The following is a 23,496-nucleotide window of genomic DNA, read 5'->3' as shown; positions in this document are numbered from 1 at the left end:
CAGGTAATCCCCGGTTGCATGCAGAGTGGTTTGCCGGCATTCTCATGTTCTCGTTCCTATGTCATGCGCGGGACATCACGGGGTGGCAGGAACGCCCTGTCCTGCCATGTCTCCATAGAGTCATTGGCTCTGAGTTCCCGCCGCTCGAGTCGCCCTTCTCTTTCCTTGGCCTGCAAAGTAGCGCACAGCTTCTTCACAGAACCACACGCCACCACGTTCTCGGGCTCGCCAGTTTCCACCTCCATGCGTGTGGTGGTTCACGCCTCTACTCGCTCATCCCACACATGCTTCCTGGATCCTTCGTCGGTCTCCATCAGTGTCCCAGGCGAGGAGTTGCCGGTGGACAGGGGACACGGCCCTGCCTTCAAGAGCGCACATTCCAGTGGGAGAGCTGGCTGTGAAACCAAACTGCTATCTCGTGACAGTGCCGTGGAGGGAGGGAGCCTTGTTGTTAAAACGTTCCAAAGCAAGGTCTCGTGCTGGAGACGTCGTCGTGCGCCCTGGTGTTATCAATGACCTCACAGGCGTGCGGGAGCTGCACGGTGCATAAGGCACGCGGAGGAAGTGGTCGTGCCTTTGAACTGCGGTCTTGGGGAAGAACATTAAACAGAGCATGAACTCTGAGAAGCGTGAACACATCTGTGTCGGAAGAAGGGCAGCCAGAGCAGCCAGAAGGGTCCTTCGAACGGAGCCTGTCCTGTGTCAGCAAGAGGGAGCGAGCCCTGGAGACGGGCCTTGTGCTGGGTCAAGTAGAGGCTCAAGAGGAAGACTCAGGGAGACACAGGGGCTGCAACAATGGGCTCAAACATGGGAGGACTTCTGAGCACGGCCCAGGCCCAGGCAGTGGTTTGTCCGGTTGCACATAGGCCCCTGGGAGGCAGAGCAGACTAGAGGGCCCCTCAGAACAGCTCTCGCGTCAGTTCTGACTCAGAAAGACGCCCAGGAGCAGAGCGAAGCGGCCCCATCAGGTTTCCCAGGCGCTCAATCTGACAGCACGTCTTTCTCCTGCAGGGGACCTCCGGTAGGTTTGAACTGTGACCTCTTTTGGTTTCCAGTCAAGTGCTCTAACCACTTCCCCACCAGGGCTATGCAAATGAGTAAATTGGAAGGCCTGATTTCCACACCTGGAGAGGCCCTTTCATAGAAGGGGTGGGAGGGCATTCACTGGGAGGATGGGACCCATCTGACTTTCTGCTTCTCACTCTCTCCTCCCTGTAGACCCAGAGCTCCCTGGGGTCAGAGACCACATCTTATTCAAGCCAGTTTCTCTAGTTTTGCTCAGGGCTGGGTCCATACAATTCCCCCAGAGCCAAAGAAACCACTCCTCCCCCCCAAAAAAAAGCCAGTTGCTGTTGATTCTGACTCGCAACGACCTCGTGTTCGCTGTCCAGTAGAGCAGCGATCACCAGGCCTTTCTTCTGAGGCACTTCTGAGTGGATTCCAGCCTTTTGGTTAGTAGCTGAGCATCCATTTATAAATAACATCTGTGATCACCGTCATTCCATCAGTGTTCCAGTTTCTGAATTTCCTTTCCCCTTGAAGCCCCAACTCTCTCTTTTTCTTTTTAAAATCACTTTATTGGGGGCTTGTACAACTCTTATCACAATCTATACATCCATCCCCTTTGTCAAGCACATTTGTACGCTTGTTGCCATCATCATTCTCAAAACATTTTCTTTCTGCGTGAGCCCTTGGTACCAGCTCCTCATTTCTGCTCCTCCCTCTCCCACCCTCCTAAACACTTGATAATTTAAAAAGTATTATTTTTTCCATGTCTTACACTGTGGGACTGATGTCTCCCTTTACCCACTTTTCTGTTGTTCATCCCCCTGGGAGGGGATTATATGTAGATCATTGTGATCGGTTTCCCCTTTCTCCCCCCACCTTCCCCTTACCCTCCTGTTACTGCTACATTCGTTGTTAGTCCTGAGGGAGTTATTTGTCCTGAATCCCCTGTGTTTCCAGCTCTTACCTGTACCCATGTGCATGCTCTAGTCTAGCTGGATTTGTAAGGTAGAATTGGGGTCATGATAGTGGGCGGGAGAGGAAGCATTCAAGAACTGCAGCAGAGGTTCTCAACCTTCCTCATGCCGCGACCCTTTCATACAGTTCCTCATGTGGTGGTGACCCCCCAACCATAAAATCATTTTCCTTGCTACTTCGTCACTGTAATTTTGCTACTGTTGTGAATCAGGCGACCCCTGTGAAAGGGGTTCGACCCCCAAAGGACTGCACCCCCGCAGGTTGAGAACCGCTAAACTAGAGGAAAGTTGTATGTTTAATGGATGTTCTACTGCACCCTGACTGGCTCGTCTCTTCCTTGTGTCCCTTCTATAAGGTGATGTCCAATTGTCTACAAATGGGCTTTAGGTGAGTACCCACACTCACCCTCATGCTTTTTCGTTCTGGGTCTTTGATGCCTGAGACCTGCTCCCATCGACACTGCATGATCACACGGGCTGGTGTGAAAGCCCCAGCTGTCTTGCCCCATCATCTGGTCCCTCCCTGAGAAGAGCTTCTCTGGAAGGCGTGTGTTGCTTGTAAGCGTCAGAACCATAAAAACCGGGTGTTCTGTTCCTTGGTGTGCCCATGGCGTCCAGCCCAGACTCGATGCAATGTCTAGATCAGCGGTTCTCTGCCTGTGGGTCGTGACCCTTTGGGGGGGGGTCAAACGACTCTTTCACAGGGATTGCCCGATTCATAACAGTAGCAAAATTAGAGTTATGAAGTAGCAACAAAAATAGTTTTATGGTTGGGGGTTCACCACAACATGAGAAACTATGAAAGGGCCACGGCATAAGGAAGGTTGAGAACCACTGGTCTAGGTGCTTAATTGCAATTTGCTGGTTGATTTAATTTAAGTTGCCACACGGTTTGCACATCCGGTTTCTAGTTACCCTTCTGGATGGCAATCTTCTTGTTCCTCCCCCAAGTAAATAAAAAGTGAAGGAGTAAAGAGGTTGAAAGCCCTGGGGTGGCATAGAGAAGTCTTTGTATAAAAGCCCATTGCTGACAATCCTTGCTCAGACAATGGGGCTTTGATAAGCCCCAAGTGCCTGGGGGAGGGGGAGGAACAGGGGGGCCGGGCCTGGGAGGACTCCGTACCTGTATTCTGAGTGCTCCACCAGAAGTGGAGTCTGTACACAGGCTACAAAGGCTCAAGTCAATCCAGTTCTGGCAGCGAAGCGGCAGGTGTCCACCAAGCTCCAGTGCCCAGCCTTTCTTAAGAGGCCAGCATCGCATTAGGTAACAGTTGGAAAGGCGTAGGGCCCCTGATGGCAGAGTGTCAGGAGCTTGACTGCCAACAGAAAGGTCACTGGTTCAAACCCTCCAGTCACTCTGTGGAAGACCGATGTAGAGGTCTCCTTCCAGACAGATCACCCTTAGAAATGCTGTGGAACAGATCCTGCCCTGTAGGGCTGGCGGGTTGTTCTGAGCTACAGTGGACTCAACAGCAATGGGTCTGGGTTTAGGAAAGATGGGGCATTCACGCTCCCTGCTACTGGCTCAATTCCCACTCAGAGTGATCCTATCAGACAGAGTGGATTTGTCCTTGTGGCTTTCCGAGGCTGTAATTCTTTATGGGAACAGAAAGCCTCATTTCTCGCCTGCCGAGCTGCTGGTGGGTTTGAACTGCTGACGTCATGGTTAGCAGCCCACTTACCAATTACACCACCAGGCTCCTTGGAAAGATAGGGTAATAGACTAAAATTTAAAGCCTGGGCCCATCACTTTAGAATCTGTTGGGAATGGATTCGGGAACAGGACAAGAGAATACAAAATTGAGGCCTGAAATGTTCTCAAATCTTGCTTCTCCGGGATGTGTCCAGCTCCTGGGGCAATTCTCACTGGAGAAGTCCTGGCTTCCTGCGGGAGCTCCCCACAGGGAGGGAGGCGATGACCGGGAAGCGAGGGAGGGAGCATTTGAACACCTGCTGATTTCCTCCACCTCATGATGTGCGGTCTTGCTCTGGATTGAGCTTCACTTTGGGGCATTGGAAAGTTCCTGGGGAGAGTGGAAGGAGAAGATAGTGGATCTCCCTGGCGGTGTGTTAGGCTACAAGCCATCCTGGCTTAGGGCTGGGGAACCCTTTATGCCAAGGGCCCTGTGGGTATTGAGGACATGATCTGTGGGCCATCCTGGTCCAACCTTGAATGAGCCCACCGCTACTGTGAGGGCTGGACCGGCTTCCTTTTGGTGCCATGTGCGATGTTAGCTGGTGTGGACAATTTCCCAGGCCTCATACGGCCCGCTGGCTGGACGTTCCCCACCCCCGCTCTAGGCTGAGCGTCTAGAGCTATTCATCCTCCGCTCTCCAGTGCCCAGCACAGCATGGCTCAGTTAAACAGATGCACGGGCACGCTGTGTGTAAGCTCCGATGACATGGGCTCCTCTGCCCCATGGGCAAGGTTTGAGCATCACCGATGCTGATGGAACCCAGCCTGCGATTGGATTTGCATCAGGTGCAAATAATGTATTTGGGAGGTGGCCCAAGGAAAACCTGGAAGGGGAATAGGGAGGGAAGACAGGAGAAGGAAGGACGCCAATTAGAGGCTCTTAATAAAGCACATTACCCGCTGGGGAATGCTGGGAGATGGTGTGGAGCATGCTCCAAAGTCGTTCTACCCAAGGGATGAGGGAGCCCCGGCGTTTTTCTGCCCAGCCCTGTCAGTCATTGCTGGAGGGAAATGTTCACTTCCGGCGTGCTGCCCCTGCAGACGGGCCAACTCTTAGGCTGAGACGCAGAGCTGTCAGCACTGACGTAGTGATGGCTGAGGGGACATGGTCAGGGCCCCCGCACCATCTGCAACAAGTTGCACAACCAGTTTAAACATACGTATAAGGTCTCCCTGTCACTGCCGTCGAGTTGATGCCAACGCACAGCTCCCCTGTATGTTTATGACACTGTTTACCTTGACTGTGGTGATTCTGTGAGTCTCGGGTGTGCATGCAAGTCGCTGCCGGTGTGGATGTGTAGAGTAGGGCGGCAGGGGTCATTAGTGCGTCACTGTACCCATGGCCCCCACCAGATGTGCAGCCGCAGACTGACTGCTGCACAGCGAGGGACTTTGTGTTTGGGAGAAGTCCTGCGCCGAGGCCCAAGAAGACCAGAAAACACTGGGCCCTTCCCACTGAACTGCTGCTTTTTCCTTGACTCTTGTAGTCTCAGAGTTCCCGTCTCTTCTTTCTCGCCCTCCCTCCCTCTCTTGTTTCTCCTCCTCTCTCTTCTTCCCGCTCCTTCTCCACGAGGGCCTGCAGAGGCTGGGCTGTGTCGTGCCAAAAGCCATCAGGGCAATCCATGCCACCAGGTGCCGACGGAAGCGGGTGACTGCTGTCACATGTTCGCCGCCCTGCTGCTCCCTGCCCTGCGCGCTTTCTTTGGCCACAAAAGATACTTGCTGAAAACATTTTGGGAGGCGGGCGGGTGTCCGTTTCAAGATTTGAGAGCCTTTCTGGAGGAATCAGACTCACGGTCGTTACGTTACTCTATTATGTACTCAGCCTTGGCTGTATGTTAAATGTGCAACATATAATCTGAGTGTAATTCCACCGCAGCGTGAAATGGTCTAGACTTGTGTCCCATGAGGATTATCATGTGGGCCTCCTGTGAAATTCACCAGTGCCCTTGACTCATTCCTTAATTAGGGGCCTGCCGAGGCCCCCTCCTCTGTTCAAGCAGCCCTCTTCCCAGGATGGGTACTTAGGTAAATCAAGGGCCAGGTCGCTGGCTTTCCCCAGGACAATGTAGCCTCAGCGTCTCTCCCTCTGCCCTGCTGAAATGATGAGAGAACTCTGCTTTCTCCTTAGACGGGCAGGTTCCAGTGCCTTTCCCCTGATCTTTAACCAACAAGTGGTGGAGGTTAGTAAGTGCCTGGAATGTGAAGCTATAAGCCCGGAGCCGGAAGGCAGGATTTGTTGTTCTGGTTGACTTTACAAAATGCCCTTGGGCTGTGGCAGCAGACGCCCTGCCCTCCAACCCCAGAATTCTCTGTGTAGTTCAGCCACTCACCTGGTCCGTACTGTGTCCGATGGGCACTCTCTGTGTGTCCATTGTGCCAGGAAAACGGGAAACAAGCCCTGGGTCACTCACTGGTCAGTTCCAACTCCTATCGACTCGGGTACAGAGGCTCGCCGCCACCTCGTGTCAGTCAGTGTACCCCCGAGACATGGAGCAAAGAGTGGAGCTGCCAAGGATATTGTCTCGGCGTGGACCCACAGTCAAATCTCATGGAGGCAGCAGTCGAGAGATCAAGTGACGCATTGCGCTGTTTAGAGCGTTGAGAACTAAGGTGCACCTGACCCAAACCGTCACATTTTTCATTGCCTCATATGCATATGAAAGTTTGACATTCCAGAAGATAGAAGAACTGATGCGTTTGAATGATGAGGCCGGTGAAGAATACGGGAAGTACCATGGACTGCCCAAAGAACCAACAGACCCGTCTTAGAAGCACAGCCAGAGTCCTCCTTAGAGGCAAGGATGGTGAGACTTTGTCTCCTGTACTTTGGACACATCAGGAGAGGCCAGTCCCTGGAGAAGGACATTATGCATGGTAAAGGAGAGGGGCAGGAAAAAGAAGGGGTCCTTCATAAGATGGTTGGACACGGTGGCTGCACCCTTGGGCTCAAACATAACACTTGTGGGGCTGGCTGAGGACCGGGCGGTGCTTTGTTCTGTGGTGACCAGCTCAGTAACATCTCTGAGACAGTGCGTTTGACAGAAGCAGATAGCTTTCTTCCACTGAGTGGCTAGCAGGTTCGAACTGCCAACCTTGAGGTTAGCAGTCCAGTGCTTAGTCCACAGTGCCACCAGGGTTCCTTGTCTCTCACACACACACATATACATACACACACACACACACACACACACACACACACTAATAAGAGCGTGGCAGGCTTGAGGAAAGTGCAGGCCGTGGACACGGGACCTTCCAGTTGGGTCTTTATTCCTGACTGCAGCAGCAGAAGCTCGGCTGTTGAGCGGGAAGCTCGTGGGCTCTGTCCGCACAGCACTTGGTGTTCCGGAGCCTCGGAAAGAGCTTGCCAGGCACGCCTTGTTCGTGATGCAGAGTCCCATTACGGAATTCTCTATATAAAGGGTTGTCATTTGCGCCTCTTTCCCCCCAAATGTAAAACGTGACGACTGGGTTTAAGCTCTTACTTGGGAAGCTCGTGTGTGTAACATTTGAGACTAGGCATAGAAATTCAAACATTAGAATTAACCCATAAGCATTCATTACTTCGGAGGTGAAAGGCTTGGGCTCAAACAGATATGGTGACTGTTCAAACTGTATTTAAATAGTTATACAAACAACGTTATCACCTTCAGGGTACTCTCCATGACACTTAATACATGTGTCAAATCTTCAGTGCCATTCTTGGAAAGATGTTTCAAACTCATCTGTTTGGATGATTGACAGCACCGCCCTCATTTTTTTCCTCACCTCTTCTACTGTCCTTTCATGTTCCTGTACATTCACGGAAACAAAAAAGCCTTGCAGAACGCGGTCAGGTGAGTAAGGCGCATGGTGCAGGAGAGGCAGGCTGTTTATTGCCTAAAACTGGCACACCGAGATGGCTGTGTGAGCAGGTGCATTGTCGTGGTGGCAAAACCAGTCCCGTCTGCCACAAACCAGACCTTTTGGTCACACGCTGTTGGGCAGTCTTTCCAGAGCCTCTGAATAGAAAGCTGGATTAACAGTCTGACCTGGTGGAACGAACTCCAGATGCTCGAGGAGTCGACATTTTCATTGGTTTGGGAAAATGATGGATGTCCAGAAAACCACTTGTATGCTTGAGTTTCCCGTAGTGCTTACCTTATAAGCTGTTTAACATCACAATAGTTTCTGCGTCATTATTTCTGAGCAGGAAACAAAATTTCATAGCTGCATGTTGTTCTCTTAAATCGGCCATCACACAAAAAGAGGTTTGAGCAAGACTGCTTTCATGAAAAAATTCACTGTGACCAGAGAGAACCTTCCAGGCAACACCACTGGGACTCAGAGCGAGTTGGCTGGGTCCGGGCTGGGGGCAGGGTGATGTGGGCTATGAAAGTTCCACTCCGCCCAGTGCAGCTCCCCGTTTCTCAATTTATTTTTTTGGCGTCCCCTTGTGTAGGGTCTCCTCTTTTAAACGGTTCCCCACTTGGGTCATTAGCCGAGGTCTGTGCCGGCAGGTCATTTCCAATTCAGCACAGCCTTTGTGGGAGCTCCCCGGTCATTTCTGCTGTTAAGTGGCTGATGGGTTAGAACCAGAGCGCTTTCCGTTAGCAGCCAAGTCCTCAGCCATGGCCTCATCAAGGGCCATGCTGAAGCTGGACATGCTGCTGTTGGGTGCCCGCGTCAGCTCCGACTCATAGAAACCGCGTAAGCAGACACCGTGTCGTCCCGCGCCATCCTCACAACGGGAGTTCTGTGGAAGCCACTGTGTCAGCCCACCCTGTTAAGGATCTTCCTGGGTTTTTTGGCTGATCCCCTTGCAAGCATCATATCCTTTTCCGTGGACGGGTCTCTCCAGATCACACGTCCAAAGAACATGAGAAGTCTTTCCCTCCTCACTTTGCAAGCAGCAAATCCTCATGGGGATCGCATTTCATAACAAAACTCGCAGCTAGCCATTCACTCCGACTTTCCCAGGTGTGTAGAAAGGAGTCCTGGCAGTGCAGGGGAGAAGCGCTCCCCGCTCTTCAGGGCCACTGGAAGCAGGGTGGCACAACAACTCAAGGGCAATGGCTACACGGCTTTGGAGGTACCCAAAGGGGTCCTGGGGCAGCGGTGGTGGCAAACAGACAAGTGCCTGACTGAACCGAAAGGTCCGTGGTTTAAGCCCATCCAGTAGGCCCTTCGAAGCAGTCCACCAGGCGGTCGGCTTCCAAAAGGCACAGCTTTTTAAAAAAAATCATTTTATTGGGGGCTTATACAACTCTTATTGCAATCCATACATGCATCAATCATATAAAGCACATTTGTACATTCGTTACCCTCATCATTCTCAGACACAGCTTTGAAAGACCTGCGGAGCACAGTCTAACACAGCAGCGTCTCTGTGAACGAAGTCCATTTGAAAGCATCCGGCTGTCGGTGCCAGGCACCGGGCCGAGCATTCCGGCAAGCCCCTCGCTGAGTCCGCGTGACCTTGCCGAGGCAGCCTGCAGTCACCAGTTTGTAGCCGGAACAAGCCCAGACAAGTGCCCGGCATTGCGAGCAACTCTTACAGTTAAGGGAAGCAGCCACGTTTCCCTTCCTGCGTGAGAATTTAGACGCCAGTTGACTTCCTTATCAGATTACCAGGGTAACCGAACTGGGAAGTTAACCGAAGGTCAGATTTGCAAATTTATGTTTCCAGGCAACACTGCTTATGAGAAAAATGACCTCTGACTGGTAAATTGCATCGGAAACTGGAAGGAGCTAGACATGGATTGTAAATACTGGAAAGCCCAGGGATTGGCCTCCTCTGAGCGTGGTGACTAGTGTCTGTGCTCTGCAAGTGTCCCTGGAAGGTGTTTGTCTCGCTAGTGTGGGTGGACCATGTCAGCACAGGTCATCGCTTAGGTTAAACTTCAGTTTTAGGGTTTTTAAAAATAGTTTCATTGGCATATCCTTCACATACCGTCCAATTTGATCTTTCAGTCCTGTGAAGATTTGTGCAGTTCATCAGCACAATCGATTTCAGAACAATTTCCTCCCATACTTTTTTTTCCCTCTAGTGCTTGATTCTTTTCTCTCTCTCTCTCTCTCTCTTGTTTCTTTAAAGATCATTTTACTGGGGGATCTTACAACTCTTGTTACAATCCATACATCAGTTGTGTCCGACATGCGTACATATATGCCATCGTTCTTTTCTAGACATTTGCTTTCCACTGTGCGCTTGGGATCAGCTCCTCCCTCTTTTTCCCTCCTCCACAACCCACCCCCCAACCCTGGTGGCCCCTCATACGTGTTCTTATTCCCCATTTCTCCCCATCCTCCCTTGCTGTGCTACTCTGGGTACTTTAGAGAAACCTATCCACAAAGACTCATGTATAAGAGAGACTTTTATATAAAGGGTAAGTGCACATCAAGAAAACATCCCAACCCAGTGCTGCCCAAACCCACAAGTCCAACATTAACTCATATGTCTGACACCAATCCACAAAGTCCTCCTCCATCTCACAAAACAGATGCTTCTGAGCTAGATGGCTGTTTGTTTACCTTCAAGCTTTTAAGACCCCAGACGCTATATTTTTTGATAGCCGGGCACCATCAGCTTTCTTTGCCATACTTGTTTATGTACCCATTTGTCTTCAGCGATCATATCAGGTAGGTGAGCACACAATGATAGGATTTTTTTGTTCTTTGATGCCTGATAACTGATCCCTTCGGCACCTCGTGATCACACAGGCTTTTGTGCTTCTTCCATGTGGGCTTTGTTGGTTCTGAGCTAGATAGTCACTTGTTTACCTTCAAGCCTTTAAGACCCCAGATGCTATATCTTTTAATAGCCGGGCACCATCAGCTTTCTTCACTACATTTGCTTATTCACCCTCTTTGTCTTCAGTGGTTGTGTCGGGAAGGTGAGCATCATAGAATGCCAATTTAATAGAAGAACGTATTCTTGCATTGAAGGAGTACTTGAGTTGAGGCCCAATGTCCATCTGCTACCTTAATACTAAACCTATAAATATATGCACATAGTTCTATTTCCCCATCCTTATATATAAATATATTTGCATATGTACATGCCTCTATTTAGACCTCTATAAATGCCCTTTGCCTCCTAACTCCTCTATTTCTTTTGACTTTCCTCTTGTCCCACTATCATGCTCAGCCTTCATTTGGGTTTCAGTAATTCCTCTTGGTTACATTACCCTTAGTCATGCCCTACCAGGTCTCCTACACCCTCCTCACCACCAATTTGGATCACTTGTTGTTCCCTTGTCCCTGGGTTTGTTAACACCACTACCTTTCTCCCCACCTCCCCCTGTCCCAGGTCCCCTGTCGGTCCCGTTGTTTCTCCTCCAGATTGTTCATGCAGCCTGTCTTATGTTGACAGACCTGCGGAGATCATAACATGCAGAAAAAGAAGACAGCAAAACCAAGCAATAATATACAACAAAACAGCAGCACCAACAAACCAATGACACACACAAAAAACCCACACAACAAGAAAGAACAGCTTGTAGTTAGTTCAAGGACTGTTTGTTGGTCTTTAGGAGTGTTTCCAGTCCAGCCTTGGCCCCAAAGTCAACCTTCAGCATTCCCTGGGGACCTCGCCGCTCCCATTCCCTTGCTGTTTTGTTGCACCCCCTTAGTGTTTTGCCTCAGTGTGGCGGGATCAGACCAGGCACAATTCCCACACTGTGTCTCCAGCGTTGTCCCCTGTAGGGCTATGGGTCATTGAGGGACGTCATGTCTCATAGTGGTCCTCTCTGGGAACTGGCTGCTCTAATTGGGAACATCATCCTCAAGACCTTGTGGGCCAGGATGTACTCTACTTTCTCCTCCTCCTCCTTCATCTGCTCCCGTGTGCTACGATCAGATATGTCCCTCTCCCGGAGCTGCAGATTCAATGCCATCAAATAAATTCTTCTGGGGGAGGGGCATCACCACACTTTTCTATGGCACCCAAATCTTCAGCGCTCTCTTCCTGAGGGCAAGCACTGAACAGAGCCATGTTACAAGAACGAATTGTTTTTAGGTTGGGGCTAGCATTAAGTGTGAGTTCCAAATCTACTCATGTATTTATGGTTTATATATGTCTCTGGTTCATTTTAGAGACATCATTGCCATTTCGTGATAGAGAACATTATAGATCATCCCCCTGGGACATAAGCTATAGTGTCCTTAATTTAGTCAATGGCACAGAATTTAAAACACTGTTGAGAAAAGGGAACTGTACAAATATAGGCCAGCTTTAGACTGCAATCCAGGAGTTGTTGACTTATACAGATTGAACTCTTTCAGTGATTGAACACTTTTTACACAAACAGTAGGCGCTGGTGATAGGGTAAAACTTTCTGTAACACTTAGTCACAGAAGCAGAGCCATGCCTACGAGATTAATACATGTCAGCAGAAAGCAAGGAGGGCGTTAAAAGCAAATTCATTGAGTGACCACAAAACACAGGACCTGAACCAGTCCCATCACCACCAATATCATGACACTAGCGTGTCAACCGTAAGCCCAGGGAGGATGTCAGTTCCATAAATCTTCTCTAAGTGGGTTCGAGGTAAAGCTCAGTTCGCCTGGTGGGTTTAAAACCCACATCAAATAATACTTTAGTTTGTGATTGCATCTCTTTTCCTTCCCTTTTAACTTTTCACTTTGAGCTACTTTTAGAGTAAGGCAAGAGTTGCAAGAATATTAGAATTTCTGCTTACCTTTCACTCACGCCACTGCCATGGAGTCGTCTCCAGCTCACAGCGGGTTTCTGAGGCATTGTGAATCTCCCCGAGACCACACAGACGCACCTCTCTTGGGGAGCAGCTCATCGTTTTGAATCTCTGACCTTGCCCAGTGCTTCCCTGACAGTGCCTAAAGTGAGCACTGAGCCTTAACACAACAGTCAAAGTCTGGGAATGACGTTTGTACAACATTACAGACTACGCTGCAGATACTTTTAAGAGCACTAGTTAGTCATTTCATAGAATGTCTCTGCTATTTCCTATGATTGGGCTGAGCTTATGAGGGTCTGTGGGTTGTGCAGGTTGCTTCCCGTTATGCCTCACACTTTCCACGTGTCCTTGCTGAATGTATCGATGGGTGGATGGATGCTTGAATTTCTTTCAGGAAAGTTGCCAAACCTGGGCGACCGTACAATTGAACTGCACACTGTGCATGGGCAGTGTGGTGCTTCCTGAAACAACTGGGAATCAACCATCTGACCCAGCAATCCCTTTGCTCAGTGTAATACCATAAAGGAACACAGCATGAGCAGATACACGCACACCCATCTCCATGCCAGCACCAGCCATGACAGCAAGGGGAAAAAGGGACACTTAGACGTTGATACCTACGTAAAATGGAATATTACGCATCCCTGCCGAATAACGATGAACCTGAAACTTGTCATGACATGGATGGATGGTTGTGGAAGACATTATTACGCTTAGTGAAGTTAGTGAGACACAAAAGGACACATCTTGTAGGAGGCCACTGTTTTAAAAATATGAACATAAAAGTTATACTAAAAGAAAGACACTTTGAGGACTCTTGGGCAGGCGATGGGATGAGAGGAGGGGAAAGGGGTCGGGCAGAGGGGAAGGCGGGTGCCAGCCTGGCAAAGAGGAAGGAAATAGCCCACAAAGGGGGGAGACAAGCCTGGGGGTACAGGGCACGCTAACAGCAGGGCTGATACATGGTTAAAGTTGTAGAATGTAGAAGTGATGATCTGATATGGCAACCTTTCCTTAATGTATACATGATCTGATATGTCAGCCCTTCACAGTCAAGTTTAAAGAGAAAGACAATATATAGTGTTTCAGCTAAATTTGGTACATACACACACTATTTCAGCTCAAAGGCCATGAATGTCTACAGGTTGAGATAAATTGGGAACTAAGTTTCTAAATCAATTTAATCTACATAAACTTAAAAATAAAGTATCAGTCATATAAAAATTTAATATGGTTAAGAGATTGAGTTAAAAGGTAAACAAAAGCGAAATGATGTAAACATGTAATACAGTGGTTTTCAACCTGTGGGTCTAGACCTTTTGGGGCTCAAACGACCCTTTCACAGGGGTCGTCCTGATTCATCACAGTAGCAAAATGACAGTGATGAAGGAGCAACGAAAATAATCTTATGGTTGGGGGGGTCACCACCACAGGAGGAACTGTATGAAAGGGTCGCGGCGTGAGGAAGGTGAAGCCAAACCATCTAAGGTGCGGCGTTTGGTCTTTCCCTGCCTGGAGGAAAGGCGAGTGATGAAAACGGAAACATTTAATCCAATAGACTGATGGACCTTGCAAACATCCGTCTCTACAGCCCTGAGACCCAAAGAACTAGGTAGTGCCCTGCTGCCCCTGTCACCTTCTCGGAAAGGAATCACACTAGGAGGCCCCGTATGGAATGGAAGGAAAATGTGGAACAAAGTTAAAATCCTAGGAGAGACCAGGCTGTTTGGAGAGCGCCCCTACGGCTGGAACCCCTAGTCACCTTTCCCCACGTCAGCATAACCAACCATTGAGATAAAAGGGCAGCTCTTCCCCGGGACAGAATACAGAGGTGCAGGGATGGAGGAGGAGCACAAACAGGAAACACGGGGAGGACTCGGAAATGTGATGGCACAGTGAGGGGATTGCAGTGGATGATTGGAAACAAAATGTGTATGAATTATTGAATGCAAAACTGTTTATCTGCTCTGTAAACCTTTACCCAATTTGCAATGAAACATTAAAAAAAGGAAGAAAGCAAGCAAGCTCCCAAATCTGGTTATCTCCATCCATGGAAACCTCTTCGCAAGTTGTCTGCATGGAAGAGCAGCATATCAATTCTTAGTCTCCGCTTCTTCCTAGATGTGGAAATGCTACAAGCCAGTGCCTCCACGCAAAGGGCTGGAGACAGTTTCTCGTGGACCACCAAGGACTCTATGATCCGACAGTTTTTGGAAGGTAAGTGTAGGACTGAGAAAGAGAAATAAAACCACCTCCATGTCATCCTTTTTGTGACCCTGGGAGCTGGGTACCTGCTTTCATGTTGCAATGAGGGAACTGGCTTGGAGAGCTACAGTGATGTGCCACCGTCAGAGAGCCTGTAGTCGTGTCTGCGTCACTCACCGGGTAGCGGAAATACAGCTCGATGCCCTGCCTCCTTCCCAAAGGAACCGCGTGGCAGCCTTGTATCATCTCTGGCCACATCACTTAATCAGCACTTATTACCAGATCACTAGTCAGTGGCACTGGTGTCCAAAGAAGATAGTAAGTCGGGGTAAGGCATTTTAACCCTCAAGACCCCAACCCGAGAGTGTTGGTTGTGCTGGCTGACTCCACAGCATTGTTAGGAGATCAATGGGGATAATCTAGTTAGAACAGTGCTTGGTAGCGAGGAAGTCCTCTGTAACTATTTGCTGTTGTCATCTGGAATGGGGAAGAAGATGCTGGACCTGTTGGTGGTGAGGACTCCGGGACATCCGTGCACTACTGCCCAAGCACCGCGGGCAAGAGTGGCACAAAAGGGATGGGGATGAGGGTAGTCTTAACCACCCTTAGGCCTTTGGGGCAATGCCATTTGCATCCCGCGTGGTGCTAACATGAATAACAGAATCCCAGCAGGAAAACCAATATTTCAGAACCTCGTGTTCGCTGTCCTCTGCAGCAGAGCGGTGGTGAATCAAGGAGGTACCTCCGCAGCTGCATGGACTTCTGATGAGATCATTCAGGAGGTGGGGGCGGGGGGGTGGGAGGAATCCCAGCAGCCACCTGTTCTTTTGACCACCACTTTCATTTGACTTCCCCTCGGTCTCCTAGGCAACAGTGTAGGAATGGCCCGTTTGGAGAAAGAGCCGCCCCAGCTTGGTCGGGATCAAGATATTTACCACACGGTGGATGAGGATGACACCTTTTCTGTGGATGTGGCCAGCAGGCCCCCCGTTCCAGTACCCAGGCCCGAGATGGGTCCTCCCGGTGCTCACCAGCTTCCCGACAATGAGCCGTACATTTCTAAAGGCAAGTGTGGCTGGACTAATGCCCAGCAGGGTCTTCCGAGCTACTCAGGCTGAGTTCCCTACATCCCTTAGCTTTATGGTCCCGAACAGTCTCTAAGGAGCCCCAGGAGGCAATGGCCTTGGCTCAGGGAAGATTCTGTAGTAGCTAGATGAGGGCAGTGATCCCACTGAGCTCCGGCCTTTCCAGAGGGATTGACACACAGTAGCAAAGGCCAAAGAGATTTCCCCTATCCCCAAAGCAGAGCCAAGACGTGACCCCAGGACATCTCAGTCACCCTTCCGCCCTCTACTGGGTGACCGTCCGTTTAAGTCCCACTGGAGCAGTGCGCTCATTTCACTTGTTCCACCGCCCAGAGTTCTGTCTTATGACACTTGGTTGTCATGTTAAGTGGCTCTTCCTTTAATTCTCCAGCACTCGGGTCGCCTCGGCTAGGCTTGGGTGTTTGGATATTCTGAGCACATGTCCTCAGTCACATTATCCTTTTCTTTGATGATCTCCCATACCAGGGGTCCTCAAACTTCTTAAACAGGGGCCCAGTTCACTGTCCCTCAGACCGTTGGTGAGCTGGACTATGGTTTATTTAAAAAAAAAACTATGAACAAATTCCTATGCACACTGCACATATCTTATTTTGAAGTAAAAAAGCAAACAGGGTGAAAACACCCGGCGAGCTGGATAAATGTCCTTGGCGGGCCGCATGTGGCCCGTGGGCCGTAATTTGAGGACACTTGTCCCATACACTGATCAGGACTTCCGCTGGCCTTGACTTTCTAGGTTTGGTAGACTGGCTATTTGGTTCCTCTTCATTGGATAATCCCCACACTTCTTTCTCAGGAGTCCTGGTGGTGTAGTGGTTATGTGTTGGGCTGCGATCCTCAAGGTTGACAGTTTGAAACCACCAGCCACTCCATGAGAGAAAGACAGGGCTTTCTACTCCTTTGAACAGCTCGTTTTGGAAACTCACAGGGCAGTCCTACCCTGCCCTGCAGGGTCGCTAGGAGTTGGAGCCGACTCGGTGGCAGTGAGTGGGGCCTTTTTGTTGTTGGTTTGCTTTTCCTTCTCGTTAGTTATCTCTCTCTCTCTCCTCTTCTTAAGAAAACATTTCATTGTGATGTGAGACAAACGTTGAAAGAGCAAACTGGTTTTCTGTTCAACAATTCATACACGTTTTGTTTTGTGACATGGATTTTAATCCCACTCTTTCCCCTTCTGTTTGTTTACCATTTGTTTCCCGTTTTTCCCTTTTTTTGTTCTCTTGCTGGACTCCTAGCATAGATTCACTGTTATATTGTTTGAACATTATTTTGACTTTCAATGTACAAAATACAAAAGGGCCAGTTAGAAAGAGGCCTGATTTGAATTTACTCAGAATATCCTTTATCTTACAGTGTTTTCAGACAAGAGCCAAGAGCGGCCTGGGAATGTATATGTTTCCTCGGAGAGCATCCGGAAAGGTAAGCCAGGTGTCTGGTCCCCACACCGCTTTCTTAGGTTCCATCTGCTGTGTGGAAGAGGTAGGCGATGGTCCATCGGTGAAGACTACCGCCCACTGACACACCACGTAGAACTGCCGGAGAAGGCGGACTCTCCGCTGAGCCTAATGGTAAAGGGGGGGGAGCAGGAGTTTAGGGCACCCTAGAATATGCCCCTGGAGGGTACAAATGGGCATCATGCTAGGTTGCTAGCCATAAGGTTCAGGTCTACCCAGAGGTACCGCAGAAGAAAGGCCTGGTCATCTACTTCGGAAGAAATGAGCCATTGAAAATCCTTAGTGCACAGCAGTCTTGGGACCCTAAAGAGGTTGTCAGGAGTCGGAGTCGATCCAGTGACACCTGCATTTCAGGGGGACCGTGGTGGTTGGGTGGTGGAGTCCCCACCTTCCATGTCTGCAATGAGGGTTCAATTCCCATAAACCTCACCTGCGGGTACCATCTGTCTGCCAGTCGAGACTGTGTCCCTCTGAAGTGGAACGTTCTCAGCAGAGCCTCCAGACAAAGATGGACTCGGTGGAAAGACCCAGAGACTGCTTCTCAAAATCACCCAGCTCGCCCCTTATTCGATCACGAAGATGCGGTCTGCAACTGGGCGTGGGGATGGCGGGGAGCAGGCCTCGTGGCGCTCGTGTCTGGGCTCGCCATGAGTCGGGGCCCAGCTCCGGGGCCGCTGACAATACCAACAGAGTATCGTGTCAGCTGGTCAGACAAATGACGCTCTCACACGAGAAGAAGGTGTCAGCACAGCCCACAGAGGGCCATGTACACAGATGGATGCCAACAGGATGGAAGTGGGGAGCTTTCCCTCGCTGTCCTGCCCTCTCTGTTGTGGACGAACTCGCTGTGCTAGCTAACCCAAACTTGAACTCAACCTTTATTTAACAAACAGTTTATTGGTCACCAGGGAACCCTACAGATGCCCCATTTTTCTCTTTCTTCAAAAGACTTTAAAAAAAAAAGACAACAGTGCTTTTGTTTTTGTCCTTCCCCCTCTTGGTTAATTCCCGAGTGCTAAATAGCAGAGTTGGACCGCTACCTGCAAGGCCAGTGGTTCAAACCTGCCAGCTGTTCCCGGGGAGGCAGATGAAGCTTCCTACTCCTGTGAAGAGGTAGTCTCAGAAGCCCATGGGGCCAGCTCTGCAGTGTCTCTGTGAGTCAGAATGGACCGCTGGCAGTGTGTTGAGTTTTAAACAGAGGCATTTCACAACATCGCTGGGTGATTCTTTTGAAAAGTAGTCGTGACATTATGTAAGCATTTCAAGACATCCTAAGGCGATGCCCCTGGAAGCCACAGTCCAGATAAGAAGCGTTATTGCGTTGGGCAGACCTGCTGCACAAGCCCACTGAGAAGTACTCAGGGGCAAAGGTGTCAGTGGCCCCAACCCGGGTTATTTTCAGCGGCCTTAGATGCTTGTGGAAGCTGGACAGTGAATAAGGAAGGCCACAGGCAGACCGGTGCATCTGCATGATGGTGTTGGCAGACAAACACAGGAACAATCTGTCTTGGGAGACATGCACTTCTGAGCAGTGAGGGCTGGGGGGAAGGTGCAGGGTAGAGCTGTCTTTGTTCCATTGTGCATACACGCTCACTGTCAGCTGGACTGACTGGGTGGTACCTAACAGTGACCAAAGCCTTTGGTCGTGGTGGATTGGAATCGGTTGGTTTTGCATTATTTTATGTCCCAACAGCCTGATCGCCCAACATTGTTATAGACTGCCTTGAAAGGGGTAAACCTACAAAAGTGTGCGTGCAAGTGCGTGCGTGTGTGTGCGTGTGTGTGTGTGTGTGTGTGTGTGTGTGTGTGTGTGTGTGTGTGAGACCAGAGGAGAAAGTGGTTGGGCTGAATGGTAGCTCTGCTTCTTTGAGGCTGGTTTTCCGTCCCCATAGGAAAACCATCTCTTTCTTTCCTTCCTGCTAGTTTCCTGAATACAGTGCTCAAATGAGGTCTGCTGGCGAAACTTAGAATCACAAAATAGCCCTGCTTGCAGTGGGCAGTAAAATGCCAAACTGCCCTCCCAGGCCCAAATGACACCCGTCCCATCATAGCTCCCTCCCCTCAGGGGCTTTATTACAGCCGAGTCTCAGCCTAGGGGTGGGGGTTCATGTCACACTTTTTCTGGAATCTCCAGAGTACCATGAATTTGTCAAGTGGAAGACTTGACCAATGTTGGTCCTGGAACAATCCAAGGAGATGACTCAGGACCCGGTTTATACCTGATGGAAATGGCGCTGAGTCCTGAGTCAGTTGGCGTCCCAGGCTCCATGGGCACACCATGCCCATCAGCCTGTAGTCACTGCACCGTGTGCTTGGAGACAGTGAGGGCGGAAAGTCCTGCTGGGAGAAGGATCCCGGTTAGCCTCCTCCTTTCCCTGTCAGCTCTTCTGGGAGGGGACTTTAGACTCTCAGCTGGCAGTGACTGCCCCTCAGGGGACATTAGGCAATGTCTGGAGACACAGCTGGGTAAAAGCCAGGGATGCCGCTAACCATCTCATAATGCAAAGGAAGGCGCCTGCAACAGTGGATTACCTGGCCCGCACTGTCAGTAGCACCGAGACTAAGAAATGCAGGCTTAAAGGCTGCTCAGTAGTTCAAGCGTAGGGCAAAAGTTCCCAAACTTATATGGCCTATTGCCCCCTTTTCAGCAAAAAATTTATTCAGTGCCCCCCCTTACTGGCCATTAAAACCTTTGTATTCTTGCCCACAATTCAGGATAAAGTACAGGTATCTGCTTTTGACCCCCATCATTCCAGTGCTCGCCCCCGGAAGGTGGCCTCACTACTTTGGGAAACGCTAGCTCAGAGGATTCTGGTGGATTGGCTGCTTCCCTGAGCCGTGGCCGGTCTGCTGGGGTGTGATGTCATCCTTGGGTGCCATCGCGTTGGCGCCGACTCATCGCAAGCCCACGTGATGGAGTAGGACGGCTTCGTGGGGCTTTCTTGGTGGTAGGCACATGGAGAAGTGTGCCAGTGCTCAGCCAAAGACTGCTGGTTCAGAACCCACCCAGCAGGTTTAGGGGGAGCCCTGGTAATCCGTTCCTGTGAAGACCGCAGCCTAGAAAACCCATGGAGGGGCGTTCTGCTCCGTCACATTGGGTTGCTATGAGTTGAAAATGAACTTCACCGCACACAGCAACAAGAGTGTTGACCGAATCAGCCCGGCAGGTCTCAATGGGCAGCCTTTTGACTGACAGCTGGGTATGTGTCCTTGTGCCCCTAGGGCTCCCTTTTAGTGTGTAATAAACCGCCACCATCTAGTAGGTTCTGGAACACAGCGGTGTTGTTGAACTGCCCTGGGAGGCTTTATCTTTCTTCCACGGACTGGTGGGGTCAAACCACCGACCTTTAGGTTAGCAGCCCAAAGCTTAACCCACTGGGCCACCAGGACTCCTTCTAGTGTGATAGACTGTGAAATGGTTAGGTCCTCTCCTCTCCCCTGACTCTGTGCCATCTGCCCCTTGTAACTGTCCATCTGAGGCATGGCCCCTTGAACCCACGGCCAGCCTCGTCGCCCTCTGCCCCATCAGCTCTGCTGAGCTTTGCTTCTCTCTCTCTCTCCCTCTTCTAGAGCCACCTGTCAGACCGTGGCGGGACCGGCCCCAGTCGAGTATATATGACCCTTTTGCTGGGATGAAAACGCCAGGCCAGCGGCAACTCATCACCCTCCAGGAGCAGGTGAAGCTGGGCATCGTCAACGTGGACGAGGCCGTGCTCCACTTCAAAGAGTGGCAGCTCAACCAGAAGAAGCGCTCCGAGTCCTTTCGCTTCCAGCAGGTAGCCAACTCTAGGTGGCATTTGATACACGGCTGTTTCTCCCCTAGACAGTCAGCCCCTGGGGGCGCTGGTCTTGTTTACTGCTGGAACCAAGCACCTGTGGCCGTGCCTGGGAACGTTTGCTTGTCATTGTGAGTGAGTGAGTGTGTGTCCCTTGTAGTCTGTACCAGCACAGCTCCCTGGCCAACAGCTGGAGAATTTCTGGTTGCCATGAGGCGGGGGACCAGGCACAGACTGAGCTGTCAATGCAGGCTGCCCCGTGATGCCCGTGGCTGGCCCTACACGTTCCACCTCCCAGGTTTTCTCTGTGCAGAGTCCAGCTCTCTGCTCCAGGGCAAGTCTCCCACAGAAACATCGCTCTGTACACCTCAAAGACAACTTGAAACGCTCCCAGGAAATGCTAAGGAAGCACAGTAGGTTGTAGATCAAAAAAGCACACCCCAATTAAAACACGACAGGGGGAGTCTGCTCCCATAAAGCTTTCTAGTCTCAGAAACCCTAGAGATCAGTACTAGCCCATCCGCTAGGCCCGCTCCACTGGACACTGGACGGGAGTGAGCAGGTGTGTAAATACCAAGGCAAAGCTCTGGATGGGGCCACGCCCAACCACCCCAGGTTAGGTTACCCCTTGGGAGAGCCTGGGGCTTGAGTGCTGAGTATCAGAGGACATCTGGCCGTATCTGTACATTTAAGGGTGGTGGTGGTTGTTTTGTTTATGAGCATGTATTCATGCACTGCATGCATAATTAAAAACAGCCACAGTAGCTCCAAGGAGCCTTACAAAGCACATCCCCAGTGCAACTCCTTCCCATGGAAACACAGGCCCTTGGCCCCAGAGAGTTAAGGGACATGTCCCAACTCACTCAGTCTGCCGATAACAGTCGGGTCAGGGGCTCTTGCTTTTCCCTCCACCTCCTCAGTGCTGCCCCCCTCCCCCCCCCCATCCCCAGCAGGGCATGTTCTGTCTTCCCTTACAGGAGAACTTGGCTTTGCAGTTTTGGAAGGTGGGGGACAGCACACACTTATGGAGAGGCAGGATGGGAGATGGGAGCTGGGTTTCCTTGGGTGGGTGAGGCAGGTAGATCAAGGAAGCGGCTACTCATGGTCTTTGTAGGGGTTTGCCTGCAGGGTGCTGGGCACTGGGCCAAGTGCAGAATAGATTCCATGGCTTTTGTTCCTTAGAGCACGTGTGTGAAATACATGTTCTCGATCCCGTTTTGCAGAGAACCGTGGCTCAGGGCGGTGAAAAGGCAGAGTCAGGATTTGAACCAGTTCTTTCTCACCCCAGATCCCCGCTGCCTGCTTAGTGCTCCTTCACACGGAGTCACCCAGCCCGAGCCCTCGGGGGAGGGGAGGCACACTGTAGGAGGAAAGCAGACATTCAGGACCCTGCACACTTAGGAGGCCCTGCAGGTGGCCATCCTGTTGAGTTTTGTTTTTCTTCTCGCTCCCTCCTGAGTTGTGTGACCATGTGGGACAGCAAAGCGTAGCCAAGGGTTGTGGCCCCAGACTGCCTGAGTTCAAACTCTGTTCCCTCCTTTGCCAGCAACATGACCTTGGGCTCTTGGTGCTTCTGCGTTCTCGGCTTTGAAACGTGAAGGGAGGGCACTGGAGGAGCCAATCTGGCCCCCCTGTAAGGACATTATCAAGGTTAACTATAGGTAGCCGTGTCTTTCTGGAACTATATCCAGGAGGCATCCTCCTTCTCTGTGCTCAGAACTGGTGAGTGTATCTACCAGCTGGGGATCATATACAACATGGCTCAGCCCCTGGGAGCTGACTGGCAATGTTGTGTGCCTGGCTGCCTCTTAGTGGCTCCCGAGCGCCCCACCACCACTACCATCACCACCGCATCCAGGGGCAGGGGAGCTGGGGACTCTTCGTGGAGTGGTCTCTCTGCTCACTCCTGTCACCTCCACCCCCTGCCAAGATGGACAGGGCTCAGGCTCCCCTCAGCCACTTCTCTGTGAAGATGACTCCTGGATGCATGTCTCCAGCCACCAGCCACCCCTAGGTGCCCTTGACCCTGCAGCAAGTCCAACAACAAACAGAGCAGCACTCCAGGCTCTGCCCCCTCTGACTCTGTTTCTCTTTGCCTCCATTACCCTCCAGGGACAGCTTCTGCCTTCAGAATGACTTTGGCTCCCCAGCTGCCTCAGTGTCCAGTTAGGTGCATGTCTTGCCCTATGGCATCCCCCCTCTTGCATCTCCTTTCATTCCAGTCCTCTAGCCACATTCCAAAGGAGCCCTGGGTGGCCTCGTATGTATGTGTTGGGCTGCTAACTGCAAGGTCACCAGTTTGAAACCACCAGCCACTCCTTGGGAGAAAGATGGGGCTTTCTACTCCTGTAAAGAGTTGCAGTCCTGGAACCTCACAGAGGGCAGTTCTCCGCTGCCCTCTAGGGTCGCTATGAGTCATCATGGACTTGCTGGCAGTGAGTTTGATTCGGTGTTTTGTGTGACACCCCTATCTGGCATTAGCACTTACATCTGGGCAGCTTGCCTCGCAGTCTGCAGGTGGGTCTCTTTGTCTGCAGTCTGTCTCCTCCAGTGCGTGTCCAAGCTACAAACAACTCACAACTTTTGA

The 23,496-nt window shown here is 50.7% G+C and overlaps 1 protein-coding gene across 1 annotated transcript in view; it reads left to right on the top strand.

The window, feature by feature from the left end:
* Positions 1–23,496, top strand: part of PIK3AP1 (phosphoinositide-3-kinase adaptor protein 1) — a 146,976-nt gene that overhangs the window by 100,406 nt on the left and 23,074 nt on the right. The window contains 4 exon segments of the mRNA XM_075533450.1: positions 14,496–14,591; positions 15,447–15,644; positions 17,033–17,098; positions 20,704–20,909. Of these exon segments, the coding sequence (XP_075389565.1) occupies positions 14,496–14,591; positions 15,447–15,644; positions 17,033–17,098; positions 20,704–20,909 (566 nt within the window).

The sequence above is a fragment of the Tenrec ecaudatus genome, chromosome 16 (assembly GCF_050624435.1).
Source record: "Tenrec ecaudatus isolate mTenEca1 chromosome 16, mTenEca1.hap1, whole genome shotgun sequence".
Taxonomy (NCBI): Eukaryota; Metazoa; Chordata; class Mammalia; order Afrosoricida; family Tenrecidae; genus Tenrec; species Tenrec ecaudatus.
This window is presented reverse-complemented; position numbering and strand designations above follow the sequence as displayed.